A 17,776-nucleotide genomic window follows, 5' to 3' on the forward strand; every position below is an offset into this window, starting at 1 on the left:
AGTCTTGGGTGCTACAGTTGAAAAAAAAAATACATGAATGATTTTGAGACAATGCAAGGAGAAGACATAAGCATCTTAAGAGGTTTAAAACTGTGCCACACCAAAAAGGATTGAAAGGAAGCAAAATTGCTTTGTCTATAGGTAAAAAAAAAATATAGGGGAGGCATTTATCTTAAGATATAAAGAGGCATTTTGAGGTAAAACCACTCACATCCATTACAGTTATACTTCAGTGGCCATGAGCTTTTAAGTAGTGTTGCAGGTTCCTCAGTGGGAGCTGGACCAGGGAACTGGCTGAAAATTAGCAGTTTTGAAAGCAGTTTGACAACAGCCTAAATGACTTTAAATCAAGTCTGACACAGTCTCACTTCCTCCGTTATGCCAAAAGCTGAGTCAGGAAGCTGAGTAGGACAACAACTAGATATCCTTTGCAGGGTTAGGAATGTTGAGAGGGTTCAGTACCTGCACAAACAGCAGGGATGTGGCTGACCCACCAAAGCAACCAGCTCTCAAACTGCCTTTGAGCTAATTTCTTTAAAAAAAAAAGACTGTTCATCACAGGGATTTCATCATATCAACGTAGGAGGGCTGCTACTCACAGATGTCAACTTTTAAAACAGAACATTTATATTAACACCATTAGAGAATCACACAGTCAGGTTGGAAGGGACATCTGAGATCCATGACTGAACACCACCTTGTCAACCAGACCATGGCACATCCAGTCTTTCCTTAAACACCTCCAGGGACACCAACTCCGCCGATCTCCCTGGGCAGACCATTCCAATGTCTAATTACCCTTCCTGCACAGATAATTCTTTCTAATGTCCAACCTAAACCTCCCCTGGCTCAGCAGGGACGTTCCCTGACATCCCCTACTGTGTCCCTTCATTTCTGTCACTTGTCTGAGGGAGAAGAGACCAAACCCCTGGCTACACCTCCTTTCAGGGAGTTGCAGAGCACTAAAACCACCCCTGAGCCTCCTCCTCTCCAGACTAAACACCCCCAGCTCCCTCAGCTGCTCCTCACAGGACCTGTGTGCCGCAGACCCTCGCCCAGCTTCCTCACCCTGTAGCCATTACATGCATTTTGGGAAAAAAACCCAGCAAAACCAAACACACCAAAACCATCAAACACCAAGCCATCGGGTAGACAAATTTAAACAAAATTTACCATATTTAACTATGCTATCTACAAGCAGTCCTTGTGCTGGTCCCTGGTTACAAGTACATATAAATATACTTGGGGGCAAAAATAAAAAAAAAGAAATAAAAAAAAAGAAAAAAGCAGACAGCGCTCACACACTGAGCTAAGAAACCCAAGGGCAGCAGAGATGAGTGAGGGGTGCAGCGGCTGCTTCCCAAGGCAGGGAGCTGCCGGGTCCGTCCCTCCGGCCCCTCGCCCGCAGTCCGCCGCGGGAAGAAGCGGCTCTGTGCCCCCCGAGAGGCTCCGACGGGGCTTTACCTCAGCCTGAGCGCGGTTTCCCCTCAGCAGCGCCGGGTTTTACTGCTCAGCCGACGGGCCCCGCCGCTCGCCCGGGCGACGGATGCGAGCGACGCGCGGGCGAGAGAGCCGAGAGCGGCGAGAGCGGCGAGGGACGGCGGGGCCGCGCTGCCGGGGAGGGGGCGGCCCTTTCCCGGCGGTCCCGGCGGCCAAGGCGGCTCCGGGCGCCACTGAGGCGGCGCGTCCCGGCGGCGGCTCCGGTGGGCGGTCGGGGGCGGTCCGCGGGCGGGGGGCGGTGGCAGCAGCGCGCTCGGTTGTGAGCGAAGAGCGAGTGCGTGCGAGCGAGTGCCATGGCCGGAGCCCGCTGAGAGCCACAATAGGAGCGAGACCCCGACGCCCACCGGGACCCCCCGCTCGCTCTCCCCCGCGCCAGCCGCCGGCGGAACAGCAGCGCTCCCCGCCCTGCCCGGCACTGCCCCCCCACCCCGCGCCCGCCGCTCCCCCTCGGCTCGGCTCGGCTGCCTCCCGCCTCGCAGGGCCCTTCTCCGGGAATGTGAAGAGGCAGCAGCACCGCAGGCAGCGGGGAGTGCACGGGACTGAGCGGAGCCGCCCGCGCCTGAACCCGCCGCCGACGCCGCCCTGCGCCGGGGAGGCCGCGCTGCCGCCGCCGCCGAGGCCGAGGCCTACAGGGCTCCTGCGCCGCCGCGGCAGCGACCGAGCCCGGCGAGAACCGCACTCGGGCCGCCGCCGCCGCCAGGCATCGGCCGCGCTCCGCCAAGGCCGCCGCCGCCTCCCTCCGTCTCCTGCTTCTCTGCCGGGAGCGCCAAGGTAACTCCATCGGCGGCCCGGCGGTGCGGGAGGCGGCGCGGGGGGCTGCGGGAGGACATGTTCCAGCTGCGGAGATCCCGTCTGGAAATGACAGCCGAGAGCGGATAATTGCGCCTCTGCTCCCTTCCCCGCCGATAGCCGTCGGTATTTTCACTTCCCCCCCCCCAGCTCCCCCACCCCCGGGACCGGCGGATCTGATGAGCGTGGCTTCGTATTTACCAAAATACTCGGGGAATGGAGCGGAGGAAGCGGTGGCCGGGTTTGCAGCTTTCCCCCTCGCACACAATAAATAATCTCGGGCTTTATTCCCCCCCTCCCCCCCCAGTGTTGGTGGAAACAGAGTATTTCCCTGTGATAGTGTATGCGGGGCAGCGAATGTTCATTTGGAGGGGCGAAAAAAAAGATCAGTGTTTACTGTAAGGTTGTTAGGCTGGATGTAGTCTTGTTGAATTAGAATTAGATTTTAATAATTTATAAAGCAGGTTAGGGAAACTGTTACTAAATTTACAGCAGAGAAGTGTCAGTAAAGCTCCTTGCTGACACAATGATCCTGCAGTTTAAGTGATCTACTTTAGTTGCTGTCCATTATTACTATTTTTATTATTTTTTGTAATTTAATTTGGAGAGAGCGTGCAAACATTTCTGCAGGGATGGTTACACTTCAATGATGCACGTGATGAGGAGGGGAAGCTTTCTGATGAGATGAGACAGGGCCAAACCGATTCAGGTTTAGGGAATATATTTTTGCTGATATACTCAGAATTTGGTTTATGTAACAGGTAACTTTGTGTGTTTTTTGGCGGACTGTTGAAATCTTAGAAGTGGGTTACTAAAGTACAGGCCATTCTATTCCAGTTTATCTGACTTTTTTATTTATTAATCTTGGCTGGGGCCTGAATGCCCTGGTGATGGTGGCTTTTTTTTTTTTTTCTTGCCCGGGTGATAAACAAGACCAGTTTAAGGTACGGGTTCATGTTGCTGATAGTATATTATATTTAGAAAGCCTAAGCTGGTAGTGAAAGAATACCTCAGGAGAAATCAAAAAGATGGAATAAGGTTTTTTTCATTATTGTAATGCCAGCTTCACAGTTCAGCTTCTGGGTGCTGCACATGCTTTCTTGAAGAAGCTATGGAGTTTATACTCCATTTTTTTGATGGATTCAATGCACCTATATGTAATTTTGCATTAAATAGTTCTTATCTTTTAGAGCTTGTTTACACTGTTGCAACAAATGATGCTTTCGAAAGCTTTTCTTACAAAAGACAAACCCAAATAATGCCTGTTTCAGTGGATTTAGAAATCTACAAAGCACACCAGCTATTTCAATAAAAATAATAGCTACTCGAAAGTGTTCTGTATGTTGTGGAATCAACTTCTTGTAGCACACGAGTCACTTCTGTAATTGAAGTCAACAGACATTGAGGATGAGTAATGCTTTCCAAGGACATGCTCTAAGACCCTGATCCTGCAAGTGCTTACGCCGATGCTTAACTTTGCCCGGGTGCCTGTCCTGGCCGAAATGGACGGAGCTGCCCTCGTTAATGGTGCAGTCATTAGTGCAGATGAGGCTGCTGGAGTTAGCTGTGCACCGAGCTGCTTGTAACGTGTAGGCCTGAATTCCTCCTGTCTCCTCTCCCTTGGGTATTACTCATGTATTTCATCAAGCTCTGATGGGCCTTTTTAAGAGACAGGACCAGGCTGGTAAATAAAACAGCTGGATGTATTAATTCAGTGTTTGCTAGTGGTACAGAATCAGCTGCAGGAGTACCACCAAGGCAGGTTTTGTAGGAAGAAGCAATGCCCATTGCTTAGGCCACCTGAAGTTGGGAAACAAACAAACTTTTGCTTGCAGAAGCCTTTTTTGGCTCTCTGCCTCTCCCTGCAAACCTTGTCTGTCTCATGCCCTTAGAGCAGCTACTGCTACCACACTGCCAGTCGTCCAGAAATGCCAGGACATGGAATAACTACATGCAAAGGCACTCACAGGAAAATAACTGAGTGTTTCTGAAGTGGAGAATAAAGAAGTAACATGCACAGTTTGTCAGTGTTAGTGAAATTGTGAAACGTTTCTACTATAACGTTTTTACTGTCCTTTCCTAAATTTCTATAAAATCTTGTATGTAGGTGTGGCAAATAAATGGAGTTTTTGTTCTGTCCTGTGCATATAGGTAACCTTAATGCCAAAAAACCATCTGTGCCTTTTTGTGTACCCATTCTTAGCAGAGCAAGTTGAAATGACTTCATCCCAAGGAATGCATAATTTAAAGCTACAGTCAGGTCTGCAGGTGTATGAAGTTCTGCTCTGATGAAGTTCTGAATGCAGTGATTTCAGCATTAGGTCTGAAATTTTTGGCAAATGGGAGACACAGATCAAAAAGTAAGCAAGAGGAATTACTACACGAATAATTAAGTTCCATTGAGTTTATTCCATCCATAAGATGGGTTAGATCTCTCAACAGTTTATCTATGTGAGTTGTCAGCAGGAGAGCAGAGCAGGAAGAAGATATTTGGAAAGTTTAGATTATTCTCTACCTGTTTCACTCATTTGGAACACATTTTTAACACGTGCTTTCCTTCAGTAGGGATATGTCCTCAGCACCAACTACTCCTCCATCAGTGGATAAAGTAGACGGATTTTCTCGGAAGTCCGTCAGAAAAGCCAGACAGAAGAGGTCACAAAGCTCCTCCCAGTTCAGGTCTCAGGGCAAGCCTATCGAGTTAACTCCACTGCCTCTGCTGAAAGGTAAGATCAAACACAGTTTTTAATAAATAAAACAATTTTTGCTCTACAACTGACTTCGAAAATCAAAGTATTCTATTGTCAGGAATCACAGGGAAATTTTGCAGGCATTGAGAAATGTTTCATGCCAGATATATATGTATTTAAGCTCTACAAAATATTTTATCTGTGACTTGAGGGTGTGGTAATTGTTTGCAATACTTTTGACAGTTTCAAATGCTGATATTAACCCCTACCACGACTTGAATTTTCAAGGCTCTCAGTCTTTGTGCAGGAGTGTTCTGGTTTGTGAATCCTCAGCAGCTGACATAAATCAGCAGTAATTTTGGTAAGGGTAAATGGACTTGTGAGCTGAAGGAAACTGCTTTTTAGTATCTTTCCTTGGTGTGTGGATCTGCACCCTGTGGTAGTGGTGCCAACTGCAGTCCCTACAGCAAGAGAGGAGATGGGATCCCCTCTCATACCATTTGTGCATGGATAGCTCCCAGGTCCTGCCTTCTGCTGGATTTTGAAATGGAAAGGTCCCATGAGCTGCAGCCTCCCAAGGGGAAAGATGCTGCCAATCTGGTCTTGGGCAAGGCCCTACTGTTGTGAGATCTTGCATATGCCACTGCTGGTTGAGTTTCTGCTGGCAGATTTAACCTCTGATTGGAGAAGGAAAAATATGATCCAGCATACTGCTCTTAAAAGGGTGCCAATATCTCTGTGATACCTTGACTGCTTCCCCTGAATTCCAGTTGTCACTGAATTTCAGAACAAATCCAGGGGTCAAGAGCACCTCTCGAATGTCTGGTGAGGAAGGGGAAATCACCTTTCAGAAGTCTTCAACACTAACTTCTCAAATGGTTTATTTACTTCTGTGTATTTTTTTCATTGCTATTCTTCATTTCTACCTTGAGTAGTGAAAATAGGCATGGCTGGTGCTGATAATTCTGGAAAATAGGAAGTTTATTAGGTTTAGTACTGTGTCTGTCCCTTTTCTTCCTTTTGGGGCAAGTATATTCCCCATCTCTATGGGGATTCCCCATCTATAGTTCTCTCATCTACCTTGTTTGACAAATCTGTTAATCAGAGCATTGAAATATGTAACAAATATGGAGCTGCACTTTGGTTAGTTCACAACCCCACTTCATAAGGATGCAGTAGTTGCAAAAACAAAAACCTCAACAAATGCCAAACTCCCCAAAAATCTCTCAGCCTAATGTGGGTCTTTAAATTTAATTAAAAGTAGGATTCTAGGATTAATTCCAGTGGACCTGTCATTGCAGTATTGTGGGGTTCTTTCTGTGGCTCCCTGTAAGAATGCACAAATGGAATATCCTGAGTCAAGTGAAATGTGCACCCAGCCCCCCTGCACTGTGCCTGGTGGTGAATTTTATCCAGTATTTCTCAGTTTAGGGTTGGTTGGTGCCATTGGATTTGACTTTGTAGTCTGCAGTGAATATTATTTGTGATTCTTTGGATGATCCTGTGCAGGGCCAGGAGTTGGACTTCAATGATCCTGTGGGTTCCTTTCAACTCAGGTTATTCTGTGATTCTAAATTTTTTTTTTTCTCTTTGTTGTTAAACTCTTCTGTTGTTTTGTGACAATATGTTAAAGAAGCAAATACTTCTTTCAAATAATCTGAAAGCTCAGTTTTACACTTTTTCAGGTAATTTTTGATATGCAGGTTATTTCATGCTAGTTGTTGCATTTCGGAAGGTGACTGGACTTTATCCTTTGGCTTAAACGATGGGATTAGTGGAAAACATTTGGATTTGGATTCGTACAAATGAAGAAATTATTGTTGTAATTATTTCACTCTATTCTGCAGTCCCATTCAGGGAGTAAACCAGGCATGGGCACAAGCATAAGTAAAACAGTGAGAACCTCACCTTGCAGAAACACAGGCGTGTCCAGGTGCTTAATTTGACTACTGCAGCCAGTCCTGAGGATTGAGATATAAAACTATAATAAGATAAAACAAACAGATGGGGAGCAGAGAGTGTTGGTGAGACATTTATGATTAATGTCATAATGAGTTACAGTGGTCCAGCTTCAAATTAAGAATGTGATCCTGGGAGTTGGTTTCCCCTCAATACGGATTCCCAGAGGCACAGGGATCTACCTGTGCAGATTAATTTGTGGGATTTGGGCCTAAGAATCTCTAAACAGCTGAGCTGTTGGTCCCTGCAGAAGGGACACTGGCAGCTAAAAATCATGCTGCTGTTTGGAAATACTCTTGACCTACATTAATATTTGTAACATTCAGGATTGTTAAGTCTGCAAGAAGTGAGGAAATTATTTTCTCCTGTGTTTTTCATGCTTTTCTTGACCAATTTAATGAATGTCCTGATTATTTTTAAACTCTTATGGTTACTCTCACTTTCCAACAAGTGACCAGTCCTATTCCTTCTGTCCAGTAACTGTATGATTTCCAGTTTTATCCTGGCAGATTTTGTCTTTTAAACCCAAATAGAGAAGAGATACCAGCAAAGTAGCCTTTTAAAGTCTCAGAAAACTGAACTTAGTTTGGAGATGTGCAATTGGGTAAATTTCAAGTTTAATTAAACCTCTTCAGAAGTATTTCAATATGGGAAATTTTTAGAGGACAGACCTCAAATTCATACTCATCAGAAGTATTTGATATGCATCATGGAGGGGTTTTGCTTACACAAACATGCTGTGCTCCCTTCTATTATTTTTTTTAAATTTTTTTGGGTGGATATATTGCATACTGACATCAGCAGGCTGCTTTATCTCAAACAGCACTTTATGGCCTTCAGTATCTTCTGTTATTACAAGAATCATGTATGCAGAAAACTGGGTAACTGCTTGGTCCATTCCTTGCAAGTTTTTATACTCTGCCTGTCACCATAATGATCTGAGCACCTTCCAGTAGTGTATTAAGTGACGTGACTGCACATCTGTCACATCTTATCTGCTCTCCTTCCTTTCCCTGGGGGCAGAGTCACATATAGTGAAATGGCTTGTTTTGGTAGTGTTTTAATGCAGTCTGTTGCCTTCTGTGAGTATACACGCCTGTATTGCAAAAACAGATAGATGAGCCAGTCTTGTTGTTGTTCATTCGGTAATAAAAATATTTTGGGAAAGAAAAATAAGAGAGATGCTGTGTTTTGATGCTGTCTGAAGGATAAGCTGCTATTTAAGAAATGGAATGAAAACAACTGGAATTTTCAGTGTTGCTCATTTCAGGAAAAAAAAAGTATAGAGAAATGAAGTTGTTGCTCTCATATTTTTTTAAAAAAATCACGTGTGTATTGTATCAGTTTGTAAACAAACATTTAATGTATTTGGAAAGCAAGGTGTTCTTTCTGAGGCTGTGCTGGGCTGAGTTGAGGTTTTGAAAAACCCCAAGTCAAAAAACTGCTGTTTGCCTTGAGTAAAGACTTAAATTTTTAGATGATTTCATTATATTTTTATTTATTACATTGTGACTAAATCTGAATTGATGTTATCTTTTAAAATCTAACGAATGTACAATGTAACACTTTAAACCCAGTGTTTTCTCCCTTGTTTCAAGTGCCGAGGAATGCGATGGGAAGTGCACATGGGAGTTGTGGCACAGTTGCATTTTGCCTGGGTGTGCTCTTCTGTACGTTTCTCACATGCATTTTTTGAAGGTTGCATGCTTTTCCCTGGTGTTTCTTGCAGTGCATGATGGATTTTGGCTTTACTTTGAAGAGGCTGCTGGTATTACCCAGGCTGACAGGTGCCTTAGGTGTAACTGGCTTGTGACAGAGCAGTCCTGGTGAAGGGCTCTTTTTTGGGATTGTAATTCCATCTCTGTGCCTGAGATTCCCTCCCAGGTTTGCTAACCAGGTTTGTGGCTTGCCTCAAATTGAGCTTGTTCTGTAGAGGAAAATAGGATTGTAGATGCATTGGATAGGTGTATTATTTATTGGAGGACTATTTTGCTTTCATTTTGTATAGCTGCTCTTTTTACTTAGAAGTCTCTAGAGGTGGAACAGCAGGAGTGCAATGTTAGAAAGCATTTGGCTGGAAAAAGAGTATATTGTAAGTGCTGGACATGTGAAAACAGAGCAATTTCAGTATTACCTGCAAAGGGGGGAGGGGGAGCTCATTTGTATTTCTGCCTGGTGTCTGTAGAGGTAGGGGAGTGTTCAGAGGATGAAAGCATACACAGAGATGATTAAAAACATCATGTGTCTTAAAAATACACATTTAGCATCCTGAGAAATTGCACAGAAAACTTGTATGTTGCTCACAGCATCATTCCACCCCCCTGGCCCTCATTACAAATATAGAAGTTAGGCAAAGCAAACCATCCCAAAAGCAAGACTGTTAATTGTTTAATTGTTAATTTGTATCCCATTTTTGTAATTCAGGATGTGTTTTTTTTCTGTCATCCTTCCACATTTTCCAATGATTTAATATAATTAGTGAAGGTTACTTGCACGTTCTCTGCAACTATTGTATATTTTTGTTGAAAACATTTCAAAGTAGGATTTTTATTTTTAGATGGTTTTTCCTCCTTAAATAAGCACTTAGAGCAGAAGTTCTCTGTCAACAGTACCAATTGCTTTGCTACCTAAATATTATGAAATTTATTGAGCTTCTAATACATTTATCAGATAGTTTCCATGGCATTAAAGAATTGGTGTGGTGGCAACAAAAGAGCATTGCATAGTCAAAAAGGGAAGAATCTCTTTCCACTCGCAATTTGCTTTTGATCATTAAATTATTTCCCTATAGCTGAGATTTTATTATAAGCTTTTCTTGTGAATCTTATCTATTGGTCAAATGCTGAGGTTCCTAAAGAGTAAAAAATCCTAACAATTCGAAAAGACTCTTGACTGAGAACTGCAAGATGTGCACTTCTTGTTCAAATGTTACTTGTTACTTTTGAATTTTTAAAATATTCCTTTATCATAAAAAAAGTATTCAGGCCTTTGCAGACCTATGGATGTCACCTAAAACTTATTATATGGGAAAGTGATTTGAGTTGTAGAAGAAGAAGGAGTTTGTTGACTTCCATGGGAGCTGCCTGCATATCTTGTCTTTGCTGCTCTTGATTTGAGACTTTTGGAATGTTTTACAGCTATCAGATATACAAATACCAGTAAACTGTTAATAAAATCACTGAGCTAAATGCTCTCTTCTCATATATAAACAGGAATTTAGGGTCATAGTGGTTATGATTTCCCAAAATAAAATTCAGCTTTATTTACAGAATTAGAAATAGATCTTAGGACTCCTAATTTATTGCATGGAAGAAACACTGGAACTTGGTTTGAGCTGCATGTACATAATCAGGGATGAATCCTGGAACTGCTTCTAGGAATTTTATGCCCATTCTGGTTGATATAAATCTGGACATAATGGGCCATCTCTGTGCAAGATTTGGGAACAGGGCCACAATCTCAAAAGGGAGGAGGACTTAGCCCATTTAGTATTTTCTTTATGAATATGTATGATGTTCTAGTCATAAGTAATAAATTTCATCACTTTCTTTGTGCTCTTTATCAGTTGGTTTTTGAATGTTTCTGGTTGTTTGAATACACTGATTACATTCTGGATTTTTATTTTTTTGGTTGCTTGTTACTGTCTCCCACATTAGGAATGTATTTTTGTAGGACAGCATTTGTAGAGAATGAGCAGGTTAAGTAAAAGAAATACCCACTTATCTTAACAGTGTATGGGTGAAAATGCAGTGGGTGAGGAATTCTGTCAGCTTATCCCCAATGTTTCCAGTCAGTTCTCTGTATTAATTTCTGAGTCTCTCTAGGACTGACAATTTTCCTATGGCCAGAGTAGTGATGGGTTATTTTTTAGGGTGTTTTTTGGGGGAGAAGGTAGTTTTGTTTTGTTTTGCTTTGCTTTTGAAGCTTCCAGTGTAATTGTTTTACTTCCGGAATTTCTCAGTCTGGCTTCTGGAAGTGTTTAGTGATGATGATTCCCACCTTTTCCTTTTTTCTTTTTAATAATTTTTGAAGTGAAGTAAGTTGTAATTATGTAAAATGTGTTTCTGTACTCTTCACAAGACTGAGTCTAAAATCTTGATAACTTTCTGCAGGATATTTAGACTTTATCATAGAATCACAGTCACAGAACGGTTTGGGTTGGAAGGGACCTTAAAGATCATCTTGTTCCAGCCCCTGCCATGGACAGGGACACCTTCCACAGACCAAGTTCCTCAAAGCTCCATCCAACCTGGCCATCATCATGAAAAACTTTTGGTTTCAGTCTGTACTTGTACAGTATGTCTCTAATGTTCCCCACTAATACTTATCTATATAATAATATTGCCATTTTCTTTTCTGGCCCAAGTGTAACTCTGTGGGTCTGTAATAAAACCTCCTGTTTCTGTAATAAGTACCTCCTTTATATTCCTTTCCTGAAGTACCTTCAACAAATACAAGTTCTGGTTCAGCCAAGCTATTATTTCTATATAGTGCACATGATTGTTGAAGTATAGTGCTGCCTTTATAATTGATTATGTTATGGAGCTCTACTCTTGTGAAAGAACACATTTTCCATATCTCTGGAATTATGTGTGTATTTATAAAATCTGTGATTGTGTATATTACATGTGTATGATATATAAGTGTATATAAATAAGCTATAGACATATTTAATGTCTTATACAAAGTTTCTGGTTTGAGTTTATTTAATTTTCTCTTCTGTTTTTCAAATGGGAGAGTGCTTCTGTTCATTGGCAGAGCTTTATAGTAAGGCAGCAGTCCTTTCACATTCATCCATTGTAAGCTACTGCGTCCCTGAGAAAAGAGCACTTTCATTAATGCTTTCTGGGGAGTGGGAGGAGGACACACAACTATTTTTAGGCTCAGGGTAACTTCCTTTCACCTACAGTTTTTTCATTCAAGTTATTACTGTTTCTTTGACTCAATCAGGCAAAAATCCTTAGTAACAGAGGAGGGGACTTGGGGAGTTCAGGGAGTTTTGGTAGGGTGGGTATTTATGGATTACTGTACTCTTGATAACTGTATAACTCACAAGTGTCAGCAAATGGGCTCACTTTGCTTCATAAGAGGTTCAGGCAAATCTATTAGAAAAATACCAGAATCTTCCTTGGCAACCTCCCTGGTAATGTCATTCTGGTTGCACATAGTGACAGGAGGGGTTTTTTTTTGGTGGTGAAACTTCTTCAAGAAGTTCTTGAGCCAAGTGTGGCCTCTCATCTGCTGAGAGAAGTGTCAGGGGCCACAGTGTAAAACAGATTGTTAGAAACCTTCCACCTCCTTCTGATTTTAGTGATGTGCTTGATCCTGTGTCCTCTCAAACAGTTAATTCAGCAAATCTGGAATGCTGGTGGATATTTATGTAGGGTTGATAGTTTCTGTGTCGAAGTAAAAAATACTGCAGCTACAGTCTGAGCATCTTTATCAAGCATTTCAAAAGATAAGGCACCTGTCCAAAGAATCAGTGTAAAATACTTTTCTGCCCTTAGTTGTTGCACTTGATTGAAAATTTTGTCTGTTTTCAGCTAAGTCTTGAAGTTAGACCAAAGAGGAATCAGTTTGATTAGGAGTAATAATGATTGACAGTAATGGAAGGTTTTTCACCAGTAGTTTTTTTCTAATTATTATATTAAACAAATCTAAGACTATGTACAGTTTCAGAATTATGCATGTCAGTATCATTTTACTTTTGAATTTCCTGTAGGAAGTTTATTTTGCATGTCACAGTATGTCTGATATTAACCTTTTTTTTTTTTGCTTGAAAACAAAGTAAGATTTTATTTTAGAACACTTGAATATTTTTAGTATATTTTATAAAAAAGATCATTATTTTGTATTTATTCTCTTTACTGATTTTTCCACTCTTCTTCCTTTGCAATATGTATGACAGATACTTAGACTGTAATATTTTCCTTGTGTGTGAAGTGCAAGGTCCTTCCTGTAGCACCTGCAAGAGTCTAGGGCAGAGAAGGAAAATAATACATCAGAATTGCTGTACCTAGTTAAATGGGCAGAAAACAAAAAAGTGAAATGGATCATTTCTGGGTAGCTTCCCAAAAGAAAAATTAGAATATCAGATTGCTGTAAAGTCTGTTTTACAGGGTTGGACATGGTGCCAGTGCTTCTGTAACAGCAGTTTCTCGTGTTCCCCAGCTGAAGAGCTTGTTCTGATACCTCAGTGTTGGACTTCAGAGCTGACCGAGTTACAAGAGATGTGGAGACTGTTCTGATTATAGAAGTTTGTGCATAATTAGGGTATTTCTGAAGATTTTTATGAATTTGAAAAGGTGCATCTCCTGCAAAACACGAGTCACAGATTCAGCTGTCCTTACTTGATGGCGTTTTGCAGAAGTTGAAGTAAACCATCAGTGATATCTCAGGCATCATGAGTAAATGCTGACACCTTTGTGCTGGTTAAAAGTATCTGTTTTAGAACTCGACCTCCCAGCAGGAGAGATGATAAACTACTCAGTTACAAAAATTTTTGTTCTGAAAAATCAGATACTGTCATGAAGGGTAAGGTTAAGTTGAAATTTTGTGTTGTCTGGAGTTCTTTGCTGTCAGATTTTGATTAAAAGAATGAAATAAATATAAGCATGGTTATCTGTTCTTTATTTTTCATTGTGAAGGCTGACTGGGCAAAAATGTAGTTTGGGTAGCAAACTACATTGGGGTAAAAATTGGGGGTAGCATTTCTTTGGGTATTATTTTATCATAAGGTTAAGGAGATCTGTCATTAGAATTGTTTGTGAATTTCTAACTCTTTGAGGAGAAAAAAAAGTTTAGTGTCATTAAGAAGTAACTGTAGTTGGATGTGGTCTGTAGTTTTCTGTGGGATTCCTTTAAGGTTTTTAGGAAGTTTTAGGGATGCATTGTGTGTGATCTATTTTTTCATAATGCTCATGATGTAGCTACCTAGTCTGAGTTGTGTGTTGTTTGGGATTTCTACGCTTCTTTGCAGTGTCATGACTTTAATGTTATTATTACTTCCTTGGCTTTTTTTTTTTTTTTGCATGTGCTTGCACTGAACTTGGATTTTCAAGTTTTACAGTGTAGGTGGTAGCAAATTTGTTTGTTGCTTTCAATACGTTTGTCATGCTGCAAAGGAAATCTACTGCAAGTTAAATTTCTCGTATTACAAATTGATACTGTGGATAGTCAGAAACTGAGGGAAGGATGATTTCAGATTTTTGAGGAATTAAATATTCTTATTTTTCCTTTATGTTACCCAGTAGGATGTACTGTGAATGCATAAACTTTCATTAGTTTTCTTGGCAAGTTTCGCTCATGTGCTCTCCACTTTCACATTCCAACAGCAGGACATAGATGTTATATGCAGTCTCTGCATAAATTAGAAAGTCTAGTTAGTGTTTTCTGATTTCATATAAGGTTAACTGTTGAAAACTGTTTATAGAGAATATGTTTTCCCATCTATGTGTAAACAGAAATGCAAAAGGTGGTGATTACAGCTGAGACAGTACTTGAATCGCTGTCGAGAACAAAACTTATTGGTTGAATATTGTCAGCGTTACCAAGGGAGAGTAAATTTGGCAGCTTGCTCTCTTGATGTTTTCAAATAACATTTTTGGGATAGCTTTTTGAAGAAGTTGAGGTGGTACTGTGTCATCTTGGTTCTCCTTCACTTTCCCTTTATTCCACCCAGCCCATACTTCTCCTGTTTTCTTCTGTGCTTGTTCCTTATCACTGCCTTCCTGACTCCCACTTCTTTTTGTTCCTGCACCCTCTGATGGATACGATAACATACTTTTCCACAAGAGGGTGATAAAACTCACACGTGTTAAAATGAGCACTCCAGGTGGAGGGCATTGCAGAGGTTATTGAAAAACTCAATAGAATTAAATTACTTGTACTTATACAGAAAAAAATAGTCTGGTCACCTTCATCTCCATCCATGTGTTACAGTGGTTGTTTGTGTGCACTTCTGGAGGCAAGACTAGACCTGTCAGGATGGAGATCCACCCTGGGAAGAACATGCCAGCTCCATCCTGCCTCTGTTGCAGTAATCAGACCTTGCTGCAAGACAGTCTTTGTATCTGTTGTTCATGCAATAATTTTCCTTTTCCATTCTCCCCTATGCACTCTCATGAGTATTTCTTGCTTTTTTCCCCTTCCTCTCCTGTTTACTAGGATACAAAACTTCCTTCATTGGTCCTATGAAACTGCAGTTGTTGAAATTTCTATTCCTCTTTAAAAAGTGCATAAAGAATGAAAAGGTGAGGCAGAGAGAGAGAGAAAAACAGCCACTGCTATTCTCTGATAGAGAATCTCAGCATAAATTTGTACCTGTTTTTGACTGTACCCAGACTTGAACAACTCAGGACTAGATGCTGCTTCAGTTTTTCTTTTTAGGGCTAGGAAGGCTGATGGAAATAAATTGTTCTTAGTCCCTCTGACAGGAGCAGCTCCAAAATTGTATTCTTTAAGTGGTAGAGACCATAACTAGAGTTCTGGCACCTGGGCTTGGCTCTTGGAAAAGTGGTGTGGCTGGATGACAGAGTTGTGGGAGCAGATCCATTATGTATGTGGGAGAGGGTTGGGATGCAGGGCTTTTTAGATGACCTTCAAGAAGAAGTCAGCATTTCAGGGTGGTTGTTAGCCTGTGTTTTGGATCCCATAATCTCAGAAGAAGTGTCTGTTGCTGTAAATTGCTTTGGAATATGATCTGGACTGCCAGATTAAATCTCTGCAGTCACAAGTAAAAAGAGCTGCTGTGAGTCTCCTAATATTAGAGAAATGAGCAAAGGAGCTCTATACTGTGGGTTAGGCATAAGCCAGGCATGGAAAGGCTCCTGGAAAAATTCTAAACACTTCGTCGCCATGAGTCAGCGGGAATCGGGGCAAGGAGGGAGAGAGTAACAAAGTACTTGAGGTTATGTTTACTCCATCCTCCTGTTAACTGTGAAATTCCAGGTCACAGAGTGAAATTTCTCACTCTTCTTTAATTTCAGGAAAAACAAGTGTCCCAAATAATAAATAAAAAAGATTTTCTTTTCTTAAAAAGACAGCCACAGAGTGGATGATTTTGTCAGAATCTCTTTTTTACTATTTAGTTGCTCTTCCAACTGTAGGAAATTCCAGTGGCAACAGAAATGTGTTGAATTTCTCAGGACAAGTCTGTTCCTCTTCCTGCTCTTTTATTGTCCTGTTTGTCCCTAAACTACCACATCCATAATGTGCACAGTCAAGTTCAATAAACAGCATTTGGAGCTCTTGATTCATGGGCCAAGTTTAAGTTTTGGTTCAGGTATCCCATAATCTCAAATGGGACAAAATCTTCCAATTAACACTCTTGAGGTGAACATCCCACCCTCAGAGCAGAAAAAACCAATCTGCAAATCCCAAATAATACTTAGAATTTCTATATATGCTTCTGAGCTGATTCTGAGTGTAAGGGAATTGGGGATATTCTAATTTCCATTAGCAATGTAAAACCATTTTTCTTAAGTTTTTGGGTTATTCTCCTAATGAAAGAATGCCATAGTACCTAGGAAAAAAAAATGGCTAGAAGCAGGCTTTGAGCATCTCAAAGCAAGTTTCTCTTATTTCCTGTTTGGTAAGTAACAGTCATTCCTCTTGCAGAAACTTTATTAATCAAGGACTTTATAGAGAGGAGGATTGCCATGCCCTTCATATAGATTGTAAGGTGACCTCATTTGACACGAGCGCAGTGGTGGTTTATCTTCTCTTGTTTTGTACAGTTGTTCCCAACATGAACAGGCATTGCACTATGGCAAAAATTCATTTGAGAGCCAAAATCTTCAAAGTAATTTCAGTTGTGGTGAGATGTGCCAAAACTTCATGGTCAATAAAAAGCAAATGGTTTGGAAATGAGCATATTTTCATGTTTATTTGCTTTTGGAGAAGTATTATACTTCTGGATTAAAGTGTTCTGATATATCAAATATAACAAAAAGCTCCAAAACAACACATTATATACAATAAAAAATTCACAGACTGTTTTTCATTTTTAAGCTAAAGCACTCAGTACTTGTTAGTAGGTTTTGCCTATGTAGTTTCAAATGTCTGAAGGAGCAGGACCTATCTCATGTCCAGATCTGCAACAAGGGGTGGAATAGAGCACCCACTCGTGTGTGCTTCATTTTGGGGGAGTTGTCAAATGGGTGAAAGGGAAGTAATTCAGTCTTTCCCCCATTCAGTGGCTGGACAGACACTCCCTCCCTCTTTTTTTTTTTTTTTTTTTTTGCCCATGCTGCTTTTGTGGTTAATATAGTTTTTCTGCATTATTGTTTCCCGGATTTCTTGTCCATATTGAATATTTATATTTGGGATTATTTTTCCCAGATGTATTAGCTGATGTTTTTCCAAACTGAATTTCCCATTATTTTCTGGCTGTGTAATGAATGTGCTTAGGTTCCTTTGTATTATTTCTGACTTTACTGCTACTCAAAGTTCTCTATTTAATATCCTCAGAAGATGTTATCTATATGCTATTTTAATCATTAGATCATTAAGGAAGTTATTAATGTCTGGACTAAATTGATTCTTATATCTCACTGGCATTTTTTTCCAGTTGGATACTTGGAGATTTTTATCCTTTTATTTCCAGACTTTTTGGCAGCATTGTGTGTGTCAGCCTCTTCTATCCAAAAAAATTGGAATCTGTTTAAAACGTAGGACTTTCAGGGAAAACTGAAGTGTGATTCATGCTGGAATAGAGTAAACTTTGTAAATCCAATCACAATTGAAACTGAAGATGTCTTGTAATCCCTGCATATGTATCTCACATGGATTTCAATATGCTGTCTTTTGTACTTCCATTTGTACAGTAGTAGTTCTTA

The 17,776-nt window shown here is 40.9% G+C and overlaps 1 protein-coding gene across 2 annotated transcripts in view; it reads left to right on the forward strand.

Moving 5' to 3' along the window:
* The first annotated feature begins 1,633 nt into the window (after positions 1-1,633).
* Positions 1,634-17,776, forward strand: part of PPP2R5E (protein phosphatase 2 regulatory subunit B'epsilon) — a 77,164-nt gene continuing 61,021 nt past the window's right edge. Inside the window, exons 1-2 of one of the 2 annotated variants that reach the window (XM_039732998.1) lie at positions 1,634-2,271; positions 4,852-5,015. In XM_039732998.1, coding sequence (XP_039588932.1) covers positions 4,859-5,015 — 157 coding nt within the window. In that variant the 5' untranslated portion in view covers positions 1,634-2,271; positions 4,852-4,858. The remainder of the gene's footprint in view (positions 2,272-4,851; positions 5,016-17,776) is intronic. The other variant, XM_039732999.1, reaches the window with a different exon arrangement.

The sequence above is a fragment of the Passer montanus genome, unplaced genomic scaffold (assembly GCF_014805655.1).
Source record: "Passer montanus isolate IOZ18808 unplaced genomic scaffold, ASM1480565v1 scaffold82, whole genome shotgun sequence".
NCBI lineage: Eukaryota > Metazoa > Chordata > Aves > Passeriformes > Passeridae > Passer > Passer montanus.